Genomic DNA, 20,838 nt, shown 5'->3' with positions numbered 1-20,838 from the left:
TTTATCATATTGAGTTAGAAATATTTTTTCACTTTAATCTGTACAGCAAATTTTTGCAGGAAATTTAAAACATAGATTTATAATGCAATTGCACTGTAGATTCAACTGCAAAATACTGTTGCCACAATAGTTATGACACTTTTTTTTTTGTCAAAGTAAAATATAAGCAAGACGTTTACGTTATGTTACTCTGTCGAGTAAAGGATTGAATATCCGTTTGTGAAGTTAAGTTTTAACTTGGCGGATCGAATCACTTAAACTTACTTCATGTTGTTTCTTTGATTCGTGGTTAAACGATCTTGAAGTTCGTTCAGCGTTTCGGTTAAAATATAGTGAATTTTTACAGTTCTTACGAATCCGGAAAGCTAGTATCTTTATTTTTTCTTGATACACTTTTTGGGCAATTCCATTACGAGATGGTCTTGCATTTAGAATTTGGCAAATTTTTATATTATCAAGTATCGGTGATTAAAAAAAAAAAATGCAATTATTGATATCAATGTTTCATTTTATTAAAAAAAATTTATAGTTTGATTTCTCTTTACAAACGTTACAATTATTTATTCAGAAAACTTTTTTCTGCAATTTTACTGATTGTGAGACACGTTTTCTCTTTTATTCATCGCATTGGTATCATTGATTATGAAATTATTCAAGCTTGCAATGCGATACCGATTCCGATTATCAAACAGCAACATTTAATTAACTGATGTGGAAAAAAAAAAAAACTGTTTCAGCGATATTGTGAAAAATTAATTTCCTAAACAAAATAAATCATCATAAAGTTAAAGAATAAGTGTAGAAAATAATTTCATGGCAAAATCATCGATGTTAGAAAATTGGCAAAAATTTCGATTCCCAACGCAATTTCGGATTATCGGATGGCGATTTCGGATCAACATGCGGCCCTGAACCCCTCATCTATCTCACCTATCGTAGCTTCAACGCAGGATGAGGAGCTCCTAGAGATCCAGAAGAGACCTGCAGCGATGCCTCTTTTCTTTTGTTTTTCTCCCTCCTCCCTCCTCCCCCCCCCCCTCCCCCCATCCTCCCCTGCAGCAGCCCTCGATGCCCATTAGAACACGTGCAACCAGCCAACTACCTACGACGACTGCGCCACAACAAGTGCCCCATCAACGCCCATCAACGCCGTAGGATCTGAACGTACAAGAAAAGAAGGAAAAAATTATAGGAGTGGAGAGGAGAGGAGAGAGGATATAAACGAAGGGAAAAAACTAGCAGTAGGAGAAAAAAAAATCTAAATTACTTCTCGGCCTATGGGGGATCTGCTCGAAATACTCGGGGATTCATGGACTTCTGGGTGCTCAAGGGGACCACCTGATCATTTATTGATGCATCAGAAAAATGCTACTCTTTTCTTTTTTTTTTTTTTTTTTTTTTCTTTTTACCTTCAAAATTTATACGATCGAAATTTTTTTACTCTTTTTCTTTTTCTTTTTTTTTTTTTTACTTTCACAATTTGGATCCGGATATTTGAATACTTGAATACTGATTTTTCTCCTGCTTTGGCTGTGTCAGGATTAACAACGAGGGAAATTTTTAGTGTGGTGATTGTACAGTTTTTGAATATTTTCATTTTTTATCGTCATTGATAAATGCAATTTTGGGTTCAAAACAAAAACTAGTTTTGCGACCGTAAACAGAAAATCTGTTGTACGTTTCATCGTAATTTTTTATCATCGTCAATCGTCGTACGTTTTTTCTTCTTTTGTAATTATTTACATGATTTGTAAATAATTGTAAAAAAAAAAAAAAAAATATTGCAACGACTAAAAAATTTGATATTAACAATTATAATGACACTAAGTAGTTAATTGTATCACATATTTATCATAGTTTTAACAATATTTCAATTGTTATTGAAACCATACCCATTTTACTAGAATTTTCTATAGTAATTATATAAAAAATGAGATTTTTTTCAGTGAAATAAATCTTACGATATTTCAACACGATCAATTCTCACGCATAAGCGTCTTGGATTGTTGAGTTTTTTTTATTCACTATTATGTGGGCGCGTTGTTGATTATTATACACGAAAAAAGAAAAAAGCCGTGAAGAATTGTTAAGGAATATCTGGAGTAGAAACTTCGGAGATAATGGCTGTAAATTTTGTCGAAACCGCAATATTTAACAGATCCGATTCGTGTGTGGTATGTCGAATTTCTTTCATCCGTATAATTTGACTTAGTTCTATTCTCTCTCACACCGCAATTCATGTTTAATTAAACCGAGTCAGTCGGCCTATCACTCACGTGTTACGTCCGGCTAAACATTTTCATTCACAGATGGTATAATAATGCAGGACGCGAGATCTGCTCACCGCAACAATTAACTTGAATGTATGAAAAGATCGCGTGCTTATATCTCCGTTTTTCTCCCTTATATATACATGATATATAGGTATATATATATATATATTTATGTTTTCATTCATTTCTATCTGCGTTTCTTTTCGTGTTACATATTTTTTTTTTTGGCTACTTTTTTCTCTTCACAAATCTCTTGCTCATCGTTGAAAATTGGTAGCGTTTCTCCACAGCGTCGAAGAGACAAAAAACAAAAAAAAAAAAAAAAAACTATTCGATGTTATTAAAAAGCGATTTCCAAGCATCTCTGTGAAGAAATTGCTTTCATTTTCTATTCTTTCGTTGTTTTTTACTCCTAAAAAACTTTTTCTCGATTTATTTGATCGTTTTCACGTCGCTTCTGTGTTTCCTGTTTCTATTTCTCAGTCGCTGTCATTTTCGGTTTAGAAAAAAAAAAAAAAATGTGTCTTCAGCTTTTCAGCTGCGGGTTCACTTTGCTGAATTACCGGAATTTTCGTTTCACCCCTTTTTTTCGTTTCCTTCTACCGGGTTTCTAGATTACCGCTAATGGGTCTAAAATGAATTTCGAATTTCTTACTGGCCCTGCTTTTTGTTCCCTACATTTTAACTCCCAAATCTTGAGTCTGTAAATTTGTTCGAGGGAAACAGGCTCGTTTATTTAGTCACCGTACATCAACTCCGAATCTACGGCTTCAAATTCGTGTCGGAACTCGTAAGTCCCATTCACCAGGCCGATTTTATGGACGAGACGCTTTTGGGTGGCCGATCATTTCACGCAGCGATGATCGGGCGCTTCTGATCAAATAATTGCACGCCAATTTTTTCGGGGAAATTTAAGGATAAAGCAAATCTCGGAATGAATCTTGACCACGTTTATTAGCGCAGAGAATTAAGTCTATGATGTTTTCTTTTATTTCATAATCAATCAATGACGCGTTTCTTAGATTTCATTGAATTCGTTATCGATGTCACAAAAGAGTTTTTCGTCATGTCAACGATAAGGGAGAAAAAATTGATATAAAATTTTCTCAAATCAAGTGAGAATTCAATATATTTAAAAATCTTTGAACCCAAAGTTTCTTTCTCCTGCGTAACGAGGCCGAATCGGTTACACCAAAAAAGCTTCTTTATTGCAGTAGGCTTTGTGAATAATGGCAAATTGTACAAAAGTTTTTTCGCGGTGCGATCTGTCGTCACGGAATATTAGACCAAGTTTTAGAAAGGTTTCAAAGAACTTGCCGCTCGAGAAGCTTGCGTTTTCGAAAGGGCTCGTCGGTCGACTTGGCGATATAATGGTAGACCTCTGGAATGGGCAGTTGACTCCATGGGCAAGCCATGTCCGGATCCTCTTCGTGATCCGGAGGCATTGAGGCCACCCTACAGCTAAACGGCGTAACGGCGGACTCTAATCGGCGTGACAGTCTGTCTTTGGAAATCGGGGTACCTTTATCGAATCTCGAACACCTTTTGGTCCCTGACAATGCACGATGGCAGCCTGCACGAACAAGCGCGACACTTTCTCTAGTCGCATCGCCGTTATTCATCCTCTTCTTCTTCCTTCATCGTAACGTATCGTTTCACGTCTCTTCACGTCTAGTTTCGTTGGAAGGAAAAGGAGACGGATCGAATCGGCGATTGAATCGAAAAAGTGCCAACGACATTCGCCCAAATCGCCGCGAAAATACCTGTGGCCAACCGCAAAATCTTACCGTGGAGAATTACTTCGATCTAGAACGAAGTCCGCGTAATTTTTACCCACTTTTAGCCACTACGAAGTCGTTGTCTGGCTGCGATTACCTACCTACTTGGGTAATCGATTCTTCGGTTACCGATTCGGTTCGCACCTTTTGCCGCACTTCAGTGTCCAATAAATGTTTCTCACTTTGGATTATCCCGTGTCAATCTCAATTACATTCTACTTTGTATGACGTAAAATCGTCGTTTGAATACTGTTACGAACTTTTTACTGCATCTCAAAATTATCAATGGCGTTTCGAATGATGAATGCAATTGCAGTCGAAGCTTTTCAAGTATGGAAAATCGCTTCACGCATTGCACTCACCGCGTGCGCCTTTTTTTCCAACTACGAAAATTGGGATTTTTTCTCTACGACTGGGGCTTAGAGCCGCATCCTTGGATTTCGTCACTGGTGCGTGAGTTCCGCATCATAGGCATTATTCCTTGCGAAATAATTTCTTTCATACCTTGAATCGGAAGGTTAGGTAAAACTTCGAAGTTCAAAGTCCGTCATAATCTCACCTTACAGAACACGACTCAACCAAAGTCTCGATCTTGAATGGCCAAAGAAAAGTTCTCAAATAATTCGAAAAGATTATCTTCTGGGTATTGAAACGTTTTGGGTTGTTTGGTTCGTTCTTATCTTGTAAACATATAAATAATAGTAATACGCCATGCGTTATAGGTTCAAAAGCGATGGGTTATGGAACAAAAGGAAGTAAGCCAGATCATTCATGAAATATATGATCAACCGACTCTTCCAGATTCGGTTAAGTCGTCATTCTTTACATTCTGTTTCGAGAGTTGGGTGATAATAGTGGTGGGTCATTGACATGGGATCCACGACTTGGGGATTTATAAATTATAATGCGAAAGCAGGATGATGATAGAAGATAGCTGATAATTTGAACGATACAATGTACTTGAAGGAATGAAGGATACAAAGTAAGACAACTGAGGCTTTCAAATTTTGAGAGAATATATAAATGATACACATATAATTTTGAGGATGTATACGAGGTATATGTAGTGAGCTGTACAATTTACCCAAACACATTGTATTCCTCTGAAGAAGGTTCACAATATCGTTTCAGTGATAAAATGCGGCTGAGGCGACGGACTGTCACTCAATTACGGCAACTGGACACTGAATTAACCGAAGAAAGCGCTGCTGGCGACTTGCCATGTGGTAGCTGCCACACTGGGAGACTAATCGGACTAATCGGTGTTGAACCGTTTGAAGGATAGTTCAATCACTCGTGAGTTCCGCGAACCATTCCAACTGATCAGAGCGCTAAGTGCCCGCAGGTCATTGAGTCCCATGACTAAAATCGGAGCTTTGAGCTTACCGGATATCCGGAACACCACAACTGCGTGTATTTTAATGATTCCGGAAGGTGTTTTATCGAAGAGTTAAAATACAGAGGCGTGACGAAAATGACAGAGGGTCAAATTTATCTGCTTACAGAGTCGCTATTCGTCGAGATGCCCCAGTTGCGACAGCCGGCTGCATTGCATAAGATGGCGCTGGAGGCCATCTTTGAATACGTTTTCTTCTGCTGCGACCAAATCAGCGTCGGAGGCTCCCTGGACGAGCTGAATCAGGTCATTTCGGCCATCAAGAAGGATGTGATCAGTCGTATACCCTGGTTCTCGGTGGCGGACTTCTTGGCCAGGTTCCTGGAGCGGTTCTATTCCGATTCACGTCCGCCGTTGCACCTAAAAGCCGCTCTGGAAATCGTCATGGACATAGAAGTAGTCGGTCTGCGATGCAGAGGGCCGATCCTGGCCTTCCTGGACCCTCAAGATAGTCGGCGTCTACGGAGATTGGTGGAACTGGATCTGAACCGCTTTTCACTCCCGTTTCCCAGGAGGACAGTCCTCGCCATGGAAAACTTCAACATGAACAACTTCTACCTGAACGATCTGACGAGTTTCGGGTTCAACGCGGAATGCACCGACCTTCATCTCAGCGTGATCGCCCGGAATTGCCCCCAACTGCAAGAGGTCAGAGTTCCGAATTCACGGGAGGTCACGGACCAAGGGCTTGCTACCCTCGAACAGTGCTCTGACCTTCGCTACGTCGACGTTCACGGATGCAGTGTAACGGACAACGGCATAAACCGTATGCTGTCGGTGCAGAAGAAGCTGGAAAAGTTCACCCAAGATTCTTTGGCTACGTGGTCCTGCTTGGACTTGGCAGTGTGTCCTTGGATCCGTTATTTCGCTTTCCATCCCGTTGAAATTTCGTATAAGGACCTTCGCAAGATCGTTACGAAGTTTCCTAATATCTCCTATTTTGAAATGCTAACCGGTATCCCGATAAATTTGTACGATCTCAAGTCCCTTAACAAACTTACTGGACTTGACCTCGTTCTTCTGTTGAGTGAGCCTCGTGTCCGTTTCTACATGATGTGGCACATCGTCGAAGAACTTTTGACGCTCGTTGGGGCTAATCTGACTACTCTGAAACTCGGCTTATGGGATTGCGAGTTTCTTGATGGCTTAAATAAATTAGGGCAGGACGAGGTTGATTTCATATTCAATTCATGCCCCAATTTAGAAAGCTTGAAGTTTGATCACGTAGAAGGGCTTATCGTTATTCCGTCTTTTCAAAAGTTGAAAGTATTGACGCCGCGTGTACCCTCTGAGAATTGTTGTAACGAAGCTCGTTACTATGATCCTGAAGTAGGTTTTGGACCGTGTCACCATCCGACGATAGAGTTCGACAAGTTGCCGAACCTTGAGACTCTCTCGTTTTACAATTATAAGGTCAGTGTTCAGACAATCGAATCGATAATGCTGGATGATGACAAATTTCCAAAATTGTCTGTTATCGAAAATACCGGCATGAAGGACGAAGAGTTGGAAGAAATTCGACGGATTGCCCGAATGAATAATTTGGAATTCGAGATTGAAAAATAGCCCTAAAAGATTCGTCGTGTTTTCTCATTTCTGTAGATAAGTAAATTTATTGCTATTAAATTTTTCTACCAAATAAAATGTATTTTATTAATCCGAAGTATTGTCGTTGATTTTTCCGAAAACTGTTCAACAAATTTTCCATTCGTTTGCTTTTTTGATTACTTCAATTTAGTTGACGTTGTTCAGAGATTGAAAGTCGTACTATCGACTTATCTGTGTTGACTTTAAAATACGCAGTTCTCATGTTCTTGATTCGACTTAATGTTATTAAGAAATCTTAATAAATAAAGGCTCGATAGTTTTTCATGCAAATCTCGCTGTAATACACTTTCTGTCTAATCATTCAATCCTCTTCCGTGTTTAGTTTCGTTGGCTCCAATTTCCAGAAAAAGCAGTTATTTAAGAAACACCATGCAGAACGAAGTAAGTCTATATAGACAATTCTGCAAACTACCTCCGTAGTCCACGTCTACCCTCTGGACCTCGAAACGTTGCGGGCTGTATGGTTCGTTCTTATCTCCTAAACACATGGATGATACTGATATGCCTGGTCTTCCGACGTCCTCGATCCCATGCATTATAGTTCCAACGCCGTTGTAATGGAGTAAATGGATGTAAGCAAAGATCACGCATGGAAGACATAATCAACATCCTCGTTGAGATTCGATTTAGTCATCATTCGTTACACTCCCTCTAAAAAAGATTCACAATATCATTTTGGCGATAAACTACTGCTTAAGCGTCGGATTGTGACTTGCCATGCGGTAGCTGCCACACTTTGAGACTTGGACTTATCGGTGCTGAACCGTTTGGGGGATAGTTCAATCACTCACGAGTTTCGCGGGCCATGCCAACTGGTCAGAGCTCTAATTCCCCGCAGGCCATTGAGTCCCACGACTGCAATTTCAGTTTTTAGAACTCGCCGGATATCCGCTACGCCGCAATTGCGCGAACTATAATAATCCGAGAATTGCCTCTAAGAATCGCAACACAGAGACGAGACGGCAATAACAGAGGATGAAATTTGTGTGCTTGCAGAGTCGCTATTCGCGGAGATGCCAAAGGTACGACAGCCGGCCATGTTGCAAAAAATGGCGCTGGACGCTATCTACGAATACGTTTTCCTCTGCTGCGACCGCACCAGCATCGAAGACTCCCTGGACGAGCTGAATCAGGTCATTTCGGCCATCAAGAAGGACGTGATCAGTCGCATGCCGTGGTTCTCGGTGGCGGACTTCTTGGCCAAGTTCCTAGAGCAGTTCTACTCCGATTCCAGGCCGGCGGCGCATCTAAAAGTCGCCTTAGAAGTCGTCATGGACACAGAGATAGTGGGACTGCAATGCAAAGGGCCGATCCTGGCCTACCTTGACCCCCAAGATGGTCCGCGTCTACGGAGACTGGCGGAACTGGACCTCGACTACATCTCACACTCGATCCCCCTAAACCTGCACAACTTCCACCTGGACGATCTGACGACTTTCGTGTTCGCTGAGAGATGCACTGACCTTGACTTGAGCGTGGTTGGCCGGAACTGCACCAAACTGCAAGTGGTTAGAGTTCCGGACTCGCGGCGGGTCACGGATGAAGGGCTTTCCACCCTCAGCCAGTGCTCTGACCTTCGTTTCGTCGACGTTCGCAGGTGCTCGGTAACGTACAATGGCATAAATCGCATGCTGTCCGTGCACAAGAAACTGGACAGAATCACGGACGTTTCTGCAGAGACCTTGTCTCACTTGGACTCGTCAGTGTGCCCTTCAATATGCCACTTCGCTTCCAGACCTGACGACCCCATCTCTTCTGCACACCTTCGCAAGATCGTCTCTAAATTTCCCAACATCACTTATTTGCAACTGGAGGGCGTTATCACGGAAGAGTTGTCCATACTTAAGTCTCTCAACAAACTTAACGGACTTGACCTCACGTTCTCGTCGGGTATGTTTTACGACGAGATCGAGGCGACGTGGGCCTGTATCAAGGAACTCTTAACGTTCAATGGGGTGAATCTGACTACTTTGAAGCTCGCTTGTTGGGATCAGGGAGTTTTTTGGCGGCAGGAAGATCTCGATTTCATATTCGATTCATGTCCGAATTTAGAATGCTTGAAGTTCGATCACGGGGACGGCCTTGTAATCGTTCCGTCTTTTCAGAAGTTGAAAGTATTGATACCGCATATCGCCATTGAATTTGAGTCTATTGAAATATTGGACGATCCGGTCATAGAGTTTGACAAGTTGCCGAACCTTGAAACTCTTTCGCTTCACAATTATGACGTCAGTTTTCCGATAATAGAATCGATAATGCTGGATAATGTCAAGTTCCCAAAATTGTCCGTTATCGAAACGATTTGCATGAAGAACGAAGATTTGGAAGAAATTCGTCGAATTGCCAGAATCAAGAATTTGGAATTTGAAATAAAAAATGATCCGTGTTCCAACTGGTACAACAATTACCGTTTCAACACTTCGTCCTCTTCGTCACCTTAGATTAACAATTATTCATCGTCATAGAATTTCAATAATCTGAAATGACGTCGCTGATGCGTTTTCGTTTATTGTTCAACGAATTTTACATTTATTTTCTCTGTTTCACTGCTTTAATTTAATATCAGTTATTCAGAGATTAGGAGTCACGCTATCGGGTGATCTTAATTTAACCTAATTATAGGTACGCATTTCGCGACCTCTCTCTTTACTTAAATATTGTCGATAAATTTTAAGAAATAAAAGTACTTGGTTTTCACGCAAATTTCCCTATAATGTACTTCCCCTGTAATCATTCAATCCGATCACGAATTCAGTCTCGTTCCCTTCGATATCTGTCAGCAGAAGCCGTACAAGAAAAAGCATGCAAAACAAGGTAAGTCTGTGTAGACAGCTCTGCAAATTCCTCATGATGTGCTGTGAGAAACGGCTTCCCAAGCCCTAGGCGAGAACCTAACAGTCAATAGTCCGCGATGATAATTGCAAAGAAAGTCAAAAAAGAGTCTCGAAACGAGAGTCACGCATCTGAAACTACTTTGAGAGGGGACACTTTACAGCCCGGCGAATAAAATATATCCTGGTTATGACTCCATCTTTTAGTGCGCCTGTGAGATGCTGCGCGCCGATTTAATTTCCTAGCATCGAATTTCGAGCGAAAAGACGCCCCGGCATTTTGAAGAACGGTTAACCATTCTTGAGTTTGAGTATCGAGGATTGCTCGGAAATCGTTTTCTCGAAATATATATCCGTGTTCGGTGGTTGTAGCTTGATTTTCACGATGAAGCTTAGAACCAATTTCTGCTTACAGAAAATTGTAGAGTCGAGTCACGGTTGCAGGTTGAATCAACTTCTAGTATAATTGTTCGAGTTGCGTTCGCGTATTTTTTCAGTGTTACTTCTGGAAAATAAGTCGCATTGGGGTCGTCTTGCCCTTTCGAGAAGTATTGAAGTTTCCGATGCGTCGCCATCATTTTTAATAGAGTTGAGATAAGCAGCCCAAAGTCGGATAGATATTCCAGACTTTCCTTTTGGTTCCTTACTGTATCGAGAGTGACGCGTTAATTATTAAAATTTTCATTGCGATTAGCGAAGTGGTTTAAGAGTAGTTGTGGATGGCAATTAGCACATGCATTCAGTCCTAACTCTCGGTTAGTTGCGATTAGCGTGATAGTTCAAGACCCGGCAGGATCTCGGTTAGCACTTTCGAGTAATATTGACTTTTTTCCTCATTTCGTTTTCTTTTTGTCGATGCCGTTTGCGCAGTGAGTCGTCGGTTTCATTATGAAAATTGCTCGAAAGATTGTCTGATCTAGTTCAAGTTACTTCGACTCGCAAGCAGCGAATTTAATTTCGGACTTTGTTGGCTTATTCTAGCACGTTGAGACTATTTTAGTTCATTTTTTCACTTTGTTACGAGTACTCAGAACACGTTAATCTTTCGTGTATTGAACTCCTGTACTGAACTTCTCTGTACTGAATGCAACCGGGCGAAAATTATCGACAGTGAAGACTGCAAAGCAACGATCTCGCATAGCGCCCAAGAAAAGCTTTCAATATCATCTCTTCACTTGGGAGGGCTGGCCTGGTTCCTTGTGGAGCAAGCAGGTGACTTGGGAACTCCACTGGACGTGTTGACTATTTATGTACTCGAGGCATTCTCTAAAAAATATAGAATTTCAAGGCAAAAATAGCGGCCCTCGAAAGTTTAAACATCGCACTTGAATCTTTCAGCAATTATCACGGATTGTCGAATTCTTTTATTCAAAGCACATATGTACCACGCTGAAATACGGTCGCCTCGTTTTGTTTTTTATCCTGTTGGAAGTGCTTGGAATTTTTCGTCCACATGGGCTTTAAATCGCCTCGTCAGATTTTTCCATCGATGCGTGAATTTTGCACAACTTAGCGTACCTCGTTGAATACTTTTTTCCGTACCTTGTTCCGGAAGGTCGTGTAAAACCGTGAAGTTCAAAGAGCGTGATAATCACACTTTACCTAACTTGCCCCAACCAGAGTCTCGATCTTGAAGGACAAAAGCAAAGTCCTGAAATAATTCGAAAGGATTACATTCTGGACGTGGTAACGTTGCGGGCTGTATGTTTCGTTCGCATCTCCCAAACATATGAATGATACTTATATGCCTCCTCTTCCACCGTCCCCAATTCCATGGATTATAGTTTTATAAGCCGTGGAATATGGGGTAATTGAATGTAAGCAAAGATCACGCATGGAAGACATGATCAACATCCTCGTTGAGATTCGATTTAGTCATCATTCGTTACATTTTATTGCTCCAAAAAAGGTTCACAATATCGTTTCAGTGATAAACTGCGGCTTAAGCGTCGGATTGTTACCCAATTTCGGCAACTGGATGTTGAATTAACCGAGGAAAGCGCTGTTGGCGATTTGCCATGCGGTAGCTGCCACACTCCGAGACTTGAACTAATCGGTGCCGAAGCGTTTTGAGGATAGTTCAGTCACTCGCGAATTTCGCAGACCATGCCAGCTGGTCAGAGTGCTAATTGCTCGCTGGCCATCAGGGCCCATTACTGCAATTTCAGTTCTTAGAGCCTGCCGGATATCTGCTACGCTGCAAGTGTAGAAAGTACGAGACGGCAATAACAGAAGATGAAATTTGTGTGCTTGCAGAGTCGACATTCGCGAAGATGCCAAAGGTACGACAGCCGACCGCATTGCAGAAGATGGCGCTGGAGTCCATCTTTGAATACGTTTTCCTCTGCTGCGATCGAATCAGCGTCAAAGGCTCCCTGGACGAGCTGAATCAGGTCATTTCGGCCATCAAGAAGGATGTGATCAGTCGTATACCCTGGTTCTCGGTGGCGGACTTTTTGGCCAGGTTCCTGGAGCGGTTCTTTTCCTGTTCACGTCCGCCGATGCACCTAAAAGCCGCTCTGGAAATCGTCATGGACATAGAAGTAGTCGGTCTGCGATGCAGAGGGCCGATCCTGGCCTACCTGGACCCTCAAGATAGTCGGCGTCTACGGAGACTGGTGGAACTGGATCTGCACCGCTTTTCATGCGGAGTTCCCACGAGCGTATACAACGTTATGATAAACTTGAACATGAACAATTTCTACTTGAACGATCTGACGAGTTTCGCGTTCAACGCGGAATGCACCGACCTTCATCTCAGCGTGATCGCCCGGAATTGCCCCCAACTGCAAGAGGTCAGAGTTCCGAATTCACAGGAGGTCACGGACCAAGGGCTTGCTACCCTCGAACAGTGCTCTGACCTTCGCTACGTCGACGTTCGCGGATGCGGAATAACGCACAGCGGCATAAACCGCATGCTGTCGGTGCAGAAGAAGCTGGAAAAGTTCACCCAAGATTCTTTGGCTACGTGGTCCTGCTTGGACTTGGCAGTGTGTCCCTGGATCCGTTATATCGCTTTCCATCCCGTTGAATTTTCGTATAAGGACCTTCGCAAGATCGTTACGAAGTTTCCTAATATCTCCTATTTTGAAATGCGAACCAATATCCCGATAAATGTGTCCAGTCTTAAGTCCCTTAACAAACTTACTGGACTTGACCTCGATTTTCCGTTTAATGACCGTAGGGTCCGTCTCAACTCGATCTGGGCAGGCATAAAAGACCTTTTGAAGTTTGTTGGGACTAATCTGACTACTCTGAAACTCGGCTCATGGGATTGCGAGTTTCTTGATTTCATAAATAAATTAGGGCAGGACGACGTTGATTTCATATTCAATTCATGCCCCAATTTAGAAAGCTTGAAGTTTGATCACGTAGAAGGGCTTATCGTTATTCCGTCTTTTCAAAAGTTGAAAGTATTGATGCCGTGTGTAATCTCTGAGGATAATCGTACCGAAAATCCTACCCGTTATTCTGACGAAGAATATTTTGGAATGTCTTACCACCCGACGATAGAGTTCGACAAGTTGCCGAACCTTGAGACTCTCTCGCTTTACAATTATAGGGTCAGTGTTCGGACAATCGAATCGATAATGCTGGATAATGACAAATTTCCAAAATTGTCCGTTATCAAAAATATCAGCATGAAGGACGAAGATTTGGAAGAAATTCGACGGATTGCCAGAATGAATAATTTGGAATTCGAGATTGAAAAGTAGCTCTAAAAGATTCGTCGTGTATTCTCATTTCTGTAGATAAGTAAATTTATTGCTATTAAATTTTTCTACCAAATAAAATGTATTTTATTAATCGGAAAGTATTGTCGTTGATTTTTTCGAAAACTGTTCAACAAATTTTCCATTCCATTGCTGTTTTGACTACTTCAATTTAGTTGACGTTATTCAGAGATTGATAATCGTACTATCGACTTATCTGTGTTGACTTTAAAACACGCAGTTCTCATGTTCTTCATTCGGCTCAATGTTATAAAGGAATCTTAGTAAATAAAAGCTCGATAGTTTTTCATGCAAATCTCGCTGTCATGTATTTTCTGTCTAATCATTCAATCCTCTTCCGTGTTTAGTTTCGTTGGCTCCAATTTCCAGAAAAAGCAGTCATTTAAGAAACACCATGCAGAACGAAGTAAGTCTATATTGACAATTCTGCAAACTACCTCCGTAGTCCACGTCTACTCTCTGAACCTCAAAACGTTGCGGGCTGTATGGTTCGTTCTTATCTTCTAAACACATGGATGATACTGATATGCCTGGTCTTCCACCGTCCCCGATTCCATGCATTATAGTTCCGTGGGATATGGAGTAAATGGATATAAGCAAAAATCACGCATGGAAGACATAATCAACATCCTCGTTGAGATTCGATTTAATCATCATTCGTTACACTCCCTCTAAAAAAGGTTCACAATATCGTTTCAGTGATAAACTGCGGCTTAAGCGTCGGATTGTTAGTCAATTTCGGCAACTGGATGTTGAATCAACCGAGGAAAGCGCTGCTCGCGATTTGCCATGCGGTAGCTGCGACACTCTGAGACTTGGACTAATCGGTGCTGAACCCTTTGGAGGATAGTTCAATCACTCTTTTGCGGACAATGCCAGCTGGTCAGAGTGCTAATTGCTCGCAGGCCATCAGGACCCATCACTGCAATTTCAGTTCTTAGATCCTGCCGCATATCTGCCACGCTGCTAGTGTAGAAAATACGAGACAGCAATAACAGATGATGAAATTTGTGTGCTTGCAGAGTCGCTATTCGCGGAGATGCCTAAGGTACGAGAGCCGGCAATGTTGCAAAAAATGGCACTGGACGCTATGTTCGAATACGTCGTTTTCTGCTGTGACCGAGCTAGCATCGAAGGTTCCCTGGACGAGCTGAATCAGGTCATTTCGGCCATCAAGAAGGACGTGATCAGTCGCATGCCGTGGTTCTCGGTGGCGGACTTCTTGGCCAAGTTCCTAGAGCAGTTCTACTCCGATTCCAGGCCGGCGGCGCATCTAAAAGTCGCCTTAGAAGTCGTCATGGACACAGAGATAGTGGGACTGCAATGCAAAGGACCGATCCTGGCCAACCTTGACCCCCAAGATGGTCCGCGTCTACGGAGACTGGCGGAACTGGACCTCGACTACATCTCACACTCGATCCCCCTAAACCTGCACAACTTCCACCTGGACGATCTGACGACTTTCGTGTTCGCCGAGAGATGCACTGACCTTGACTTGAGCGTGGTTGGCCGGAACTGCACCAAACTGCAAGTGGTTAGAGTTCCGGACTCGTGGGTCACGGATGAAGGGCTTTCCACCCTCAGCCAGTGCTCTGACCTTCGTTTCGTCGACGTTCGCAGGTGCTCGGTAACGTACAACGGCATAAATCGCATGCTGTCCGTGCACAAGAAACTGGACAGAATCACGGACGTTTCTGCAGAGACCTTGTCTCACTTGGACTCGTCAGTTTGCCCTTCAATAAGCCACTTCGCTTTCAAAGAAGAAGAATCTATTTCGTCCGCACACCTTCGCAAGATCGTCACTAAGTTTCCCAATATCACTTATTTGTACTTGGATGGCCATATTACGGAAGAGTTGTCCATACTCAAGTCCCTCAACAAACTTAACGGACTTGACCTCTTGTTCCGATCGAATATGTCTTTCTACGACGTCGAGGCGGCCTGGGCTGATATCAAGGAACTCTTGACGTTCATTGGGGCGAATATGATCACTTTAAAGCTCGTTTGTTGGAATCAGGGATTTTTATGGAAGCAGCTAGAGCTCGATTTCATATTCGATTCATGTCCGAATTTAGAATGCTTAAAGTTCGATCACGGGGACGGGTGTGACACCATTCCATCTTTCCAGAAGTTGAAAGTACTGATACCGCACATCCCCATTTACTTCTCGTCTATTGATATTTTCGAAGATCCGATTATAGAGTTCGAACCGTTACCAAACCTTGAGACTCTCTGGCTTCACAATTATAACGTCAGTTTTTCAGCAATCGAATCAATAATGTTGGATCATATCAAGTTTCCCAAATTGTCCCTCATCGAAACTGTCTACATGAAGGAAAAAGATTTGGAAGAAATTCGCCGGATTGCCAGAATGAAGAATTTAGAAATTGAGATTAAAGATGATCCGGATCCGATCTCGTATATCGACCGGCACTTCAACAGATCGCGCTCTCCGTCACCTTAGATAAATAATTATTTATCGTCATGGTATTTCAATAAACTGAAATAATGTCGTTGATGTTTTCGTTGATTGGTCAACAAATTTCACATTTGCTTTCTCTGTTTCTCTGCATCGATTTAATGTAAGTTCTTCAGAGATCAGGAGTCGTGCTATCGAGTGATATGATTTTATTTTACTTATACGCATTTCTTGACTTCTTTGTTTATCCAAATGTTCTCGATAAATTTTAAGAAGTAAAAGTACGTAGTTCTTTTGATATATGATTATAAACTTAACGTAGAAAAAGAAATTCCATGAAATCATAACCTCTAATCGGATCGTCGGATCAGAAATTTATGGGCACAATAGATTGAAATATCTCCAGACTAATCATATATATTATCTTATCCTTTCGATCATTTCATTTGGAATATATTTCTACTACGTGAGAATCCCGTCGCCACATGTTTTTTTTTTTTTTTTAATCCCCATGTAAGCGATTAGGATTTCTCGTCTACTTGGGCTTTGAATCGCTTCATCGGATTTTTCCACCGAACCGTGAATCTCAAACCTGCCAAATATTTTCCGTCACTAGCTCCGAGAGTTTGTAAAACCGTAAAGCTCAAAGACCGTTGAAATCTGGGCTTACCCGGTATTACCGCACCTATTTAAACCCAATACTAACAATTTGAAAGAACGAAACGGCCAAACTATCGTCGGATAATCTCCCGGTTGTTGGAAACTTACATATATATAGTCGATTCTAGTTTCATTGTCAGTATAACATGTATGTAAATGACAGTCATTGCGGCGAAAACGAATTATTAATCACTGGTTCGACCGTTGATTGATATTGTTGTTAAAAAATATCTCATATACGTCTAAAAATATCTTGTAGAATGTATGGTCAAATCAACAAACTAACGTAAACAAAGTGAGAAAATTGATGCCTTATAAATTTCTTATATTATCGGTGAAATAGAGAATTCTTGTACTACAATGAAGGTATCTCTTTAATCGATTCCAGTCAAAAGAGACACAGGCGCAAAAAATATGTTTCAAAGGATCTTATACGTAGGTCATAAATAATAATAATAATACGATATAAAACGAATTTAGATTTACAAGAATTAATACTTTGTATGTATCGAATGTGTACGGTTTCAATTGCAAAGATTAAATATTGGATATTCGTTTGATACTGTCGTCTGTAAAGTGATGAAAAATAAATCATTATTTGAAGAAACTTCCTAGTTACATTAGTTGTAAAAAAAAAAAAAAAAAAAAAAAAAAAAAAATCCATGAACAATGTATTTTTTTTCTCAGAAAATCCCAACTTACGAGAATCAATCTGCTTATCCTGGAGATCAGGATTTAGGAACTTTAGAAAATCGCCAAGGTTATTTACCAAGCAAAGTTTGATCGAATAGTGTATCAGTAGGTATAATACCCAAAATGAAACTTCTCTACAGCATTATTCATCTTATTATATATAGTCATTTCATGTCACTGGCATATATTTCTTTTGCCACATTTTTTCTTTACTTTAAAAAAAAACCATCACGTTTCCTCGTCAACTTAGGCCTTGAATCGCTTCATTGGATTTCCTCATCGAAGCGTGAATTTTACTTAAATTCACCACATAATTTTCATTGCTACCGCCCAGATTTTGTAAACCCGTGACAGTTAAAGGTCGTAAAATTCTGGGTTAATCTGACATAATATCCTCATCTATATATCAATTCAATATAAACAATCTAGATCAACCAACTATATTAAAAAAACGCTGAAACTTTGACTGGATAGTGTCTAGATTCTTATAACCTTCCGCATCATCGATTGTAACAGTCTCATTTTTGGTACATATTTTATGTATATAAATTACAATAATTAATTAATTAAGATTAAGAAACGTCAACGTTAAGTTAAACGTCAAATGCTTAAGACAAATTGTGACTTGTGACATTATTCGTCCGAAATTTTTCTATCAATCGACTAATAAAAATAAATGAGACGCACAAATTGATGTTTTGGACGTATGTATGATATTAATATCAAATGGAATAAAGAAAACTTCCACTTCGGTCAATAGTTACTTATCGAAAATTACATTCGGATGTCCAGGCGATGATCCGAATGCCATACATGAATAGAGTATAATCACATCGAAGACGTTGGGTTTCAAGTTCATCCATGATTTCCGTGACGTTGACCTTGCCGCCAAATTGCGGCTAATTACATAACGTCAGACGCGATTCGGCGTGGTGAACGTTTTTGCACACGGACTTTCTACAAGCTGCGCTCTCAGAACCTTGCCTTCTAAATACACACTCATGAACTGCGCAAGCGTCATCGCAATGTGCTCTATAACTGTATCTCAGCGGTTCTATCACGCATTATACATTGTCTGGAGTCAGCAGCCTAACCGATCGCCAGAACATTTTGAGGAGTGTGCAAATTCGGTTCAAACTCGTCCTGACGACCATCTGTAAGGAAGTTCAAGGTGATAGTTAAATCGGTGGTCATTGGTTCGGCTTAATAATTATCTGCCACAAGCTTAGTGATGTGCAATAATCGGTGAAACGGTAGAGGAGTGTCTGTGTTTCTTGCGAATCGATTTTCAGGCGTTACGCATTTTGACGCTGTTTTTTGCAAAGTAATGACGTGACGTCAAAGAAGCCAGAAGGCATCGATAGCAGTTACTGTAGGTTAGTGTCCGCTGATCAATGCTCATAACCAAACTCCGTCACCATGGGGATAAAATTAACTCTTATCACTTGATCCATCTGCAACCTTTCAGAGTCTAAATCATTTAGATGGATGAAATGGTTTCTGAGAATTTTGTTCCCCTTCTTGTGTCGTAGAATCTGCGCTCATATAGTTCACACTTCATTTCGATTTTTCTTATACGTATTTGGCTTATTTTAAACCGAATTCACGATGATTTTCACTCTGTTCCATGGCGATTGATCTCTCTTATTCTAAACAAGTTGAAGACACGAAGGTATTTCAAATTTGTATAATTTCAACGGATTTCTTCTAAACTGCAGTAGAGAGATTGAAGCCCTCAAAATGCCGAAACACAAGCAGCCAACTCTTCTGCAAGAAATGGCGTTCGATTTATTGGTAACTCATTTTGTGGAGTATTGCCAACAGCAGTCCAGTTACCAACAAAATTCAAGAACACTCCGCGAAAGTATTGTTCTGATAAAAAAGCAGCTGTTCCCTCGACTACCGCCAAACCTTTCTATGATCTCGGATTTTTGTACAAGATTTTTCGACGCGTTTCAAGTCTCTTGCTGGAAGGGGTCATCGGCAGTCCATCGCACAAATCGGGACAGCTATATCGCAGAAGCATTGGAAATGATGATGGATGTTAAAATTCTTCGACTGCAATGTACCCAGTCACACTTATACCATCTGGATCACAATGATTTTCACCGATTCCAGGGGCTACAGGTACTGCAAATCCACACTTTGTCTTCGATCCACGTGATGCCTGGAGTCCTGGGATATTTTTGTTTAGAAAACCTCACTGAACTTCACCTTCCAAAGCAGTGCACCAACCTCGACCTTAAGATCATTGGCTCGCGTTGTCCACTGTTGCAAGTCTTGGATATCAATGACTCACCTGACGTTGACGACGAAGGATTACGAGCCCTGCAGCCATGCTCAGACCTACGAGTCATTGATTTTTGTTTCTTGAAAGTGTCAAATGATGGCGTGAATGAGCTACTGTCTGCACACAAAAAACTCGAGGAGTTCAATGTCCGCATAACTGTGCGTCCACGTGTGTACTTGGGTTTGGACTTCGACGTGTTGTCGCGTCCAAAGACGCTAGTGTGTCCATCTATTAAACGCTACTGCATCCTCAGATTGAAACCAGTTACGAACGCGCATTTACTTGCTATCGTCGCTCTTTTTCCGAATTTAATACATCTCAGAATTTACGATCAACTTGTAGGAGATTTGCGCATATTACAGAAACTCGAAAGGCTGAAGGAGCTTGATTTGAGTGATTGTACGAGCCGTCCCCGTGCGAATAATCTCAGGCAACTTTTGACGGTTAAAGGTGAAAATATTTCGTCATTAGGCATGAAGAACTTATATCGTGTAGGCTTCTACTTGACGCAGAGTGACTTGGACTTTATTTACAAATTTTGTAAAAATATTGAGTCTTTGAAATTTGTTTACGAACGTCAAGTCTGGATGGACACATTAGTAGTGCCACCTTTTCCAAAGTTGAAAATACTGGATGTAGAGGCAAGAAGATTCAACAATAACGGCTTTCCCCACCACGCAGTTATACAATTTGGTGAAATGCTACAGCTTGAAATTCTAAGATTCGAAAACTTCGGTCCGACTATTAAAATAACGGAATCTATCATGTTCGATAACGTGAGATTTCCAAATTTGAAGAAGGTTCTATGCGGGGAAGCTGAAATAGACGGTGCCAGGAGGATAAATAAAATTGCGAGAGATAACAACCTCGATTTTTCAATGGAGTGTCAACCTTGGTAATGGCGAATCACTTTCATTACGTACTTGATATTATTTCAAAAAACTTCCGACTATCGGAAATATTCATATACACTCGTGTATTCCTTCCAGGTTAAAGACAAATTGGGACAGATTGGGATTTCTGGACACCGGCTGGATACTGCATTAGTTCGACGCTTCGTTACTGGAATGAATCGGCATGTGGGAAAAGCGATTTTATAAAAAGAAAAAAATAAAGAAAATGAATAAACTACTCGTTTCATAAAAACATGCGCTTA

General features: G+C 41.0%; 5 protein-coding genes across 8 annotated transcripts in view; all 5 read left to right on the top strand.

Annotated features, from left to right (window-relative positions):
• Window positions 1-20,838, top strand: part of LOC124412701 (tubulin monoglutamylase TTLL4-like) — a 209,050-nt gene that overhangs the window by 50,826 nt on the left and 137,386 nt on the right. The window lies entirely within an intron of this gene.
• On the top strand, window positions 5,030-9,747 carry LOC124412731. 2 transcript variants are annotated; one of them, XM_046892864.1, is made up of 2 exons: window positions 5,030-5,033; window positions 8,052-9,747. In XM_046892864.1, exon 2 carries the CDS (start codon window positions 8,069-8,071, stop codon window positions 9,494-9,496), a length of 1,428 nt encoding a protein of 475 aa, XP_046748820.1. In that variant the 5' UTR covers window positions 5,030-5,033; window positions 8,052-8,068; the 3' UTR covers window positions 9,497-9,747. The 2 variants fall into 2 exon arrangements, with proteins under 2 accessions (XP_046748820.1, XP_046748812.1); XM_046892856.1 differs by lacking the exon at window positions 5,030-5,033 and adding an exon at window positions 7,533-7,627.
• Window positions 12,149-13,602, top strand: LOC124416309. The gene has a single exon (XM_046897242.1). It carries the CDS (start codon window positions 12,160-12,162, stop codon window positions 13,600-13,602), a length of 1,443 nt encoding a protein of 480 aa, XP_046753198.1. The 5' UTR covers window positions 12,149-12,159.
• LOC124416308 lies at window positions 14,660-16,084 on the top strand. The gene has a single exon (XM_046897241.1). It carries the CDS (start codon window positions 14,660-14,662, stop codon window positions 16,082-16,084), a length of 1,425 nt encoding a protein of 474 aa, XP_046753197.1.
• LOC124412720 lies at window positions 19,133-20,786 on the top strand. The gene is made up of 2 exons (XM_046892845.1): window positions 19,133-20,577; window positions 20,672-20,786. Exons 1-2 carry the CDS (start codon window positions 19,133-19,135, stop codon window positions 20,727-20,729), a joined length of 1,503 nt encoding a protein of 500 aa, XP_046748801.1. The 3' UTR covers window positions 20,730-20,786.

This window comes from Diprion similis, chromosome 2 (assembly GCF_021155765.1).
Source record: "Diprion similis isolate iyDipSimi1 chromosome 2, iyDipSimi1.1, whole genome shotgun sequence".
Classification (NCBI taxonomy): Eukaryota; Metazoa; Arthropoda; class Insecta; order Hymenoptera; family Diprionidae; genus Diprion; species Diprion similis.
Note: the sequence above shows the minus strand (reverse complement) of the source record. Positions and strands in the feature narration are given on the sequence as shown.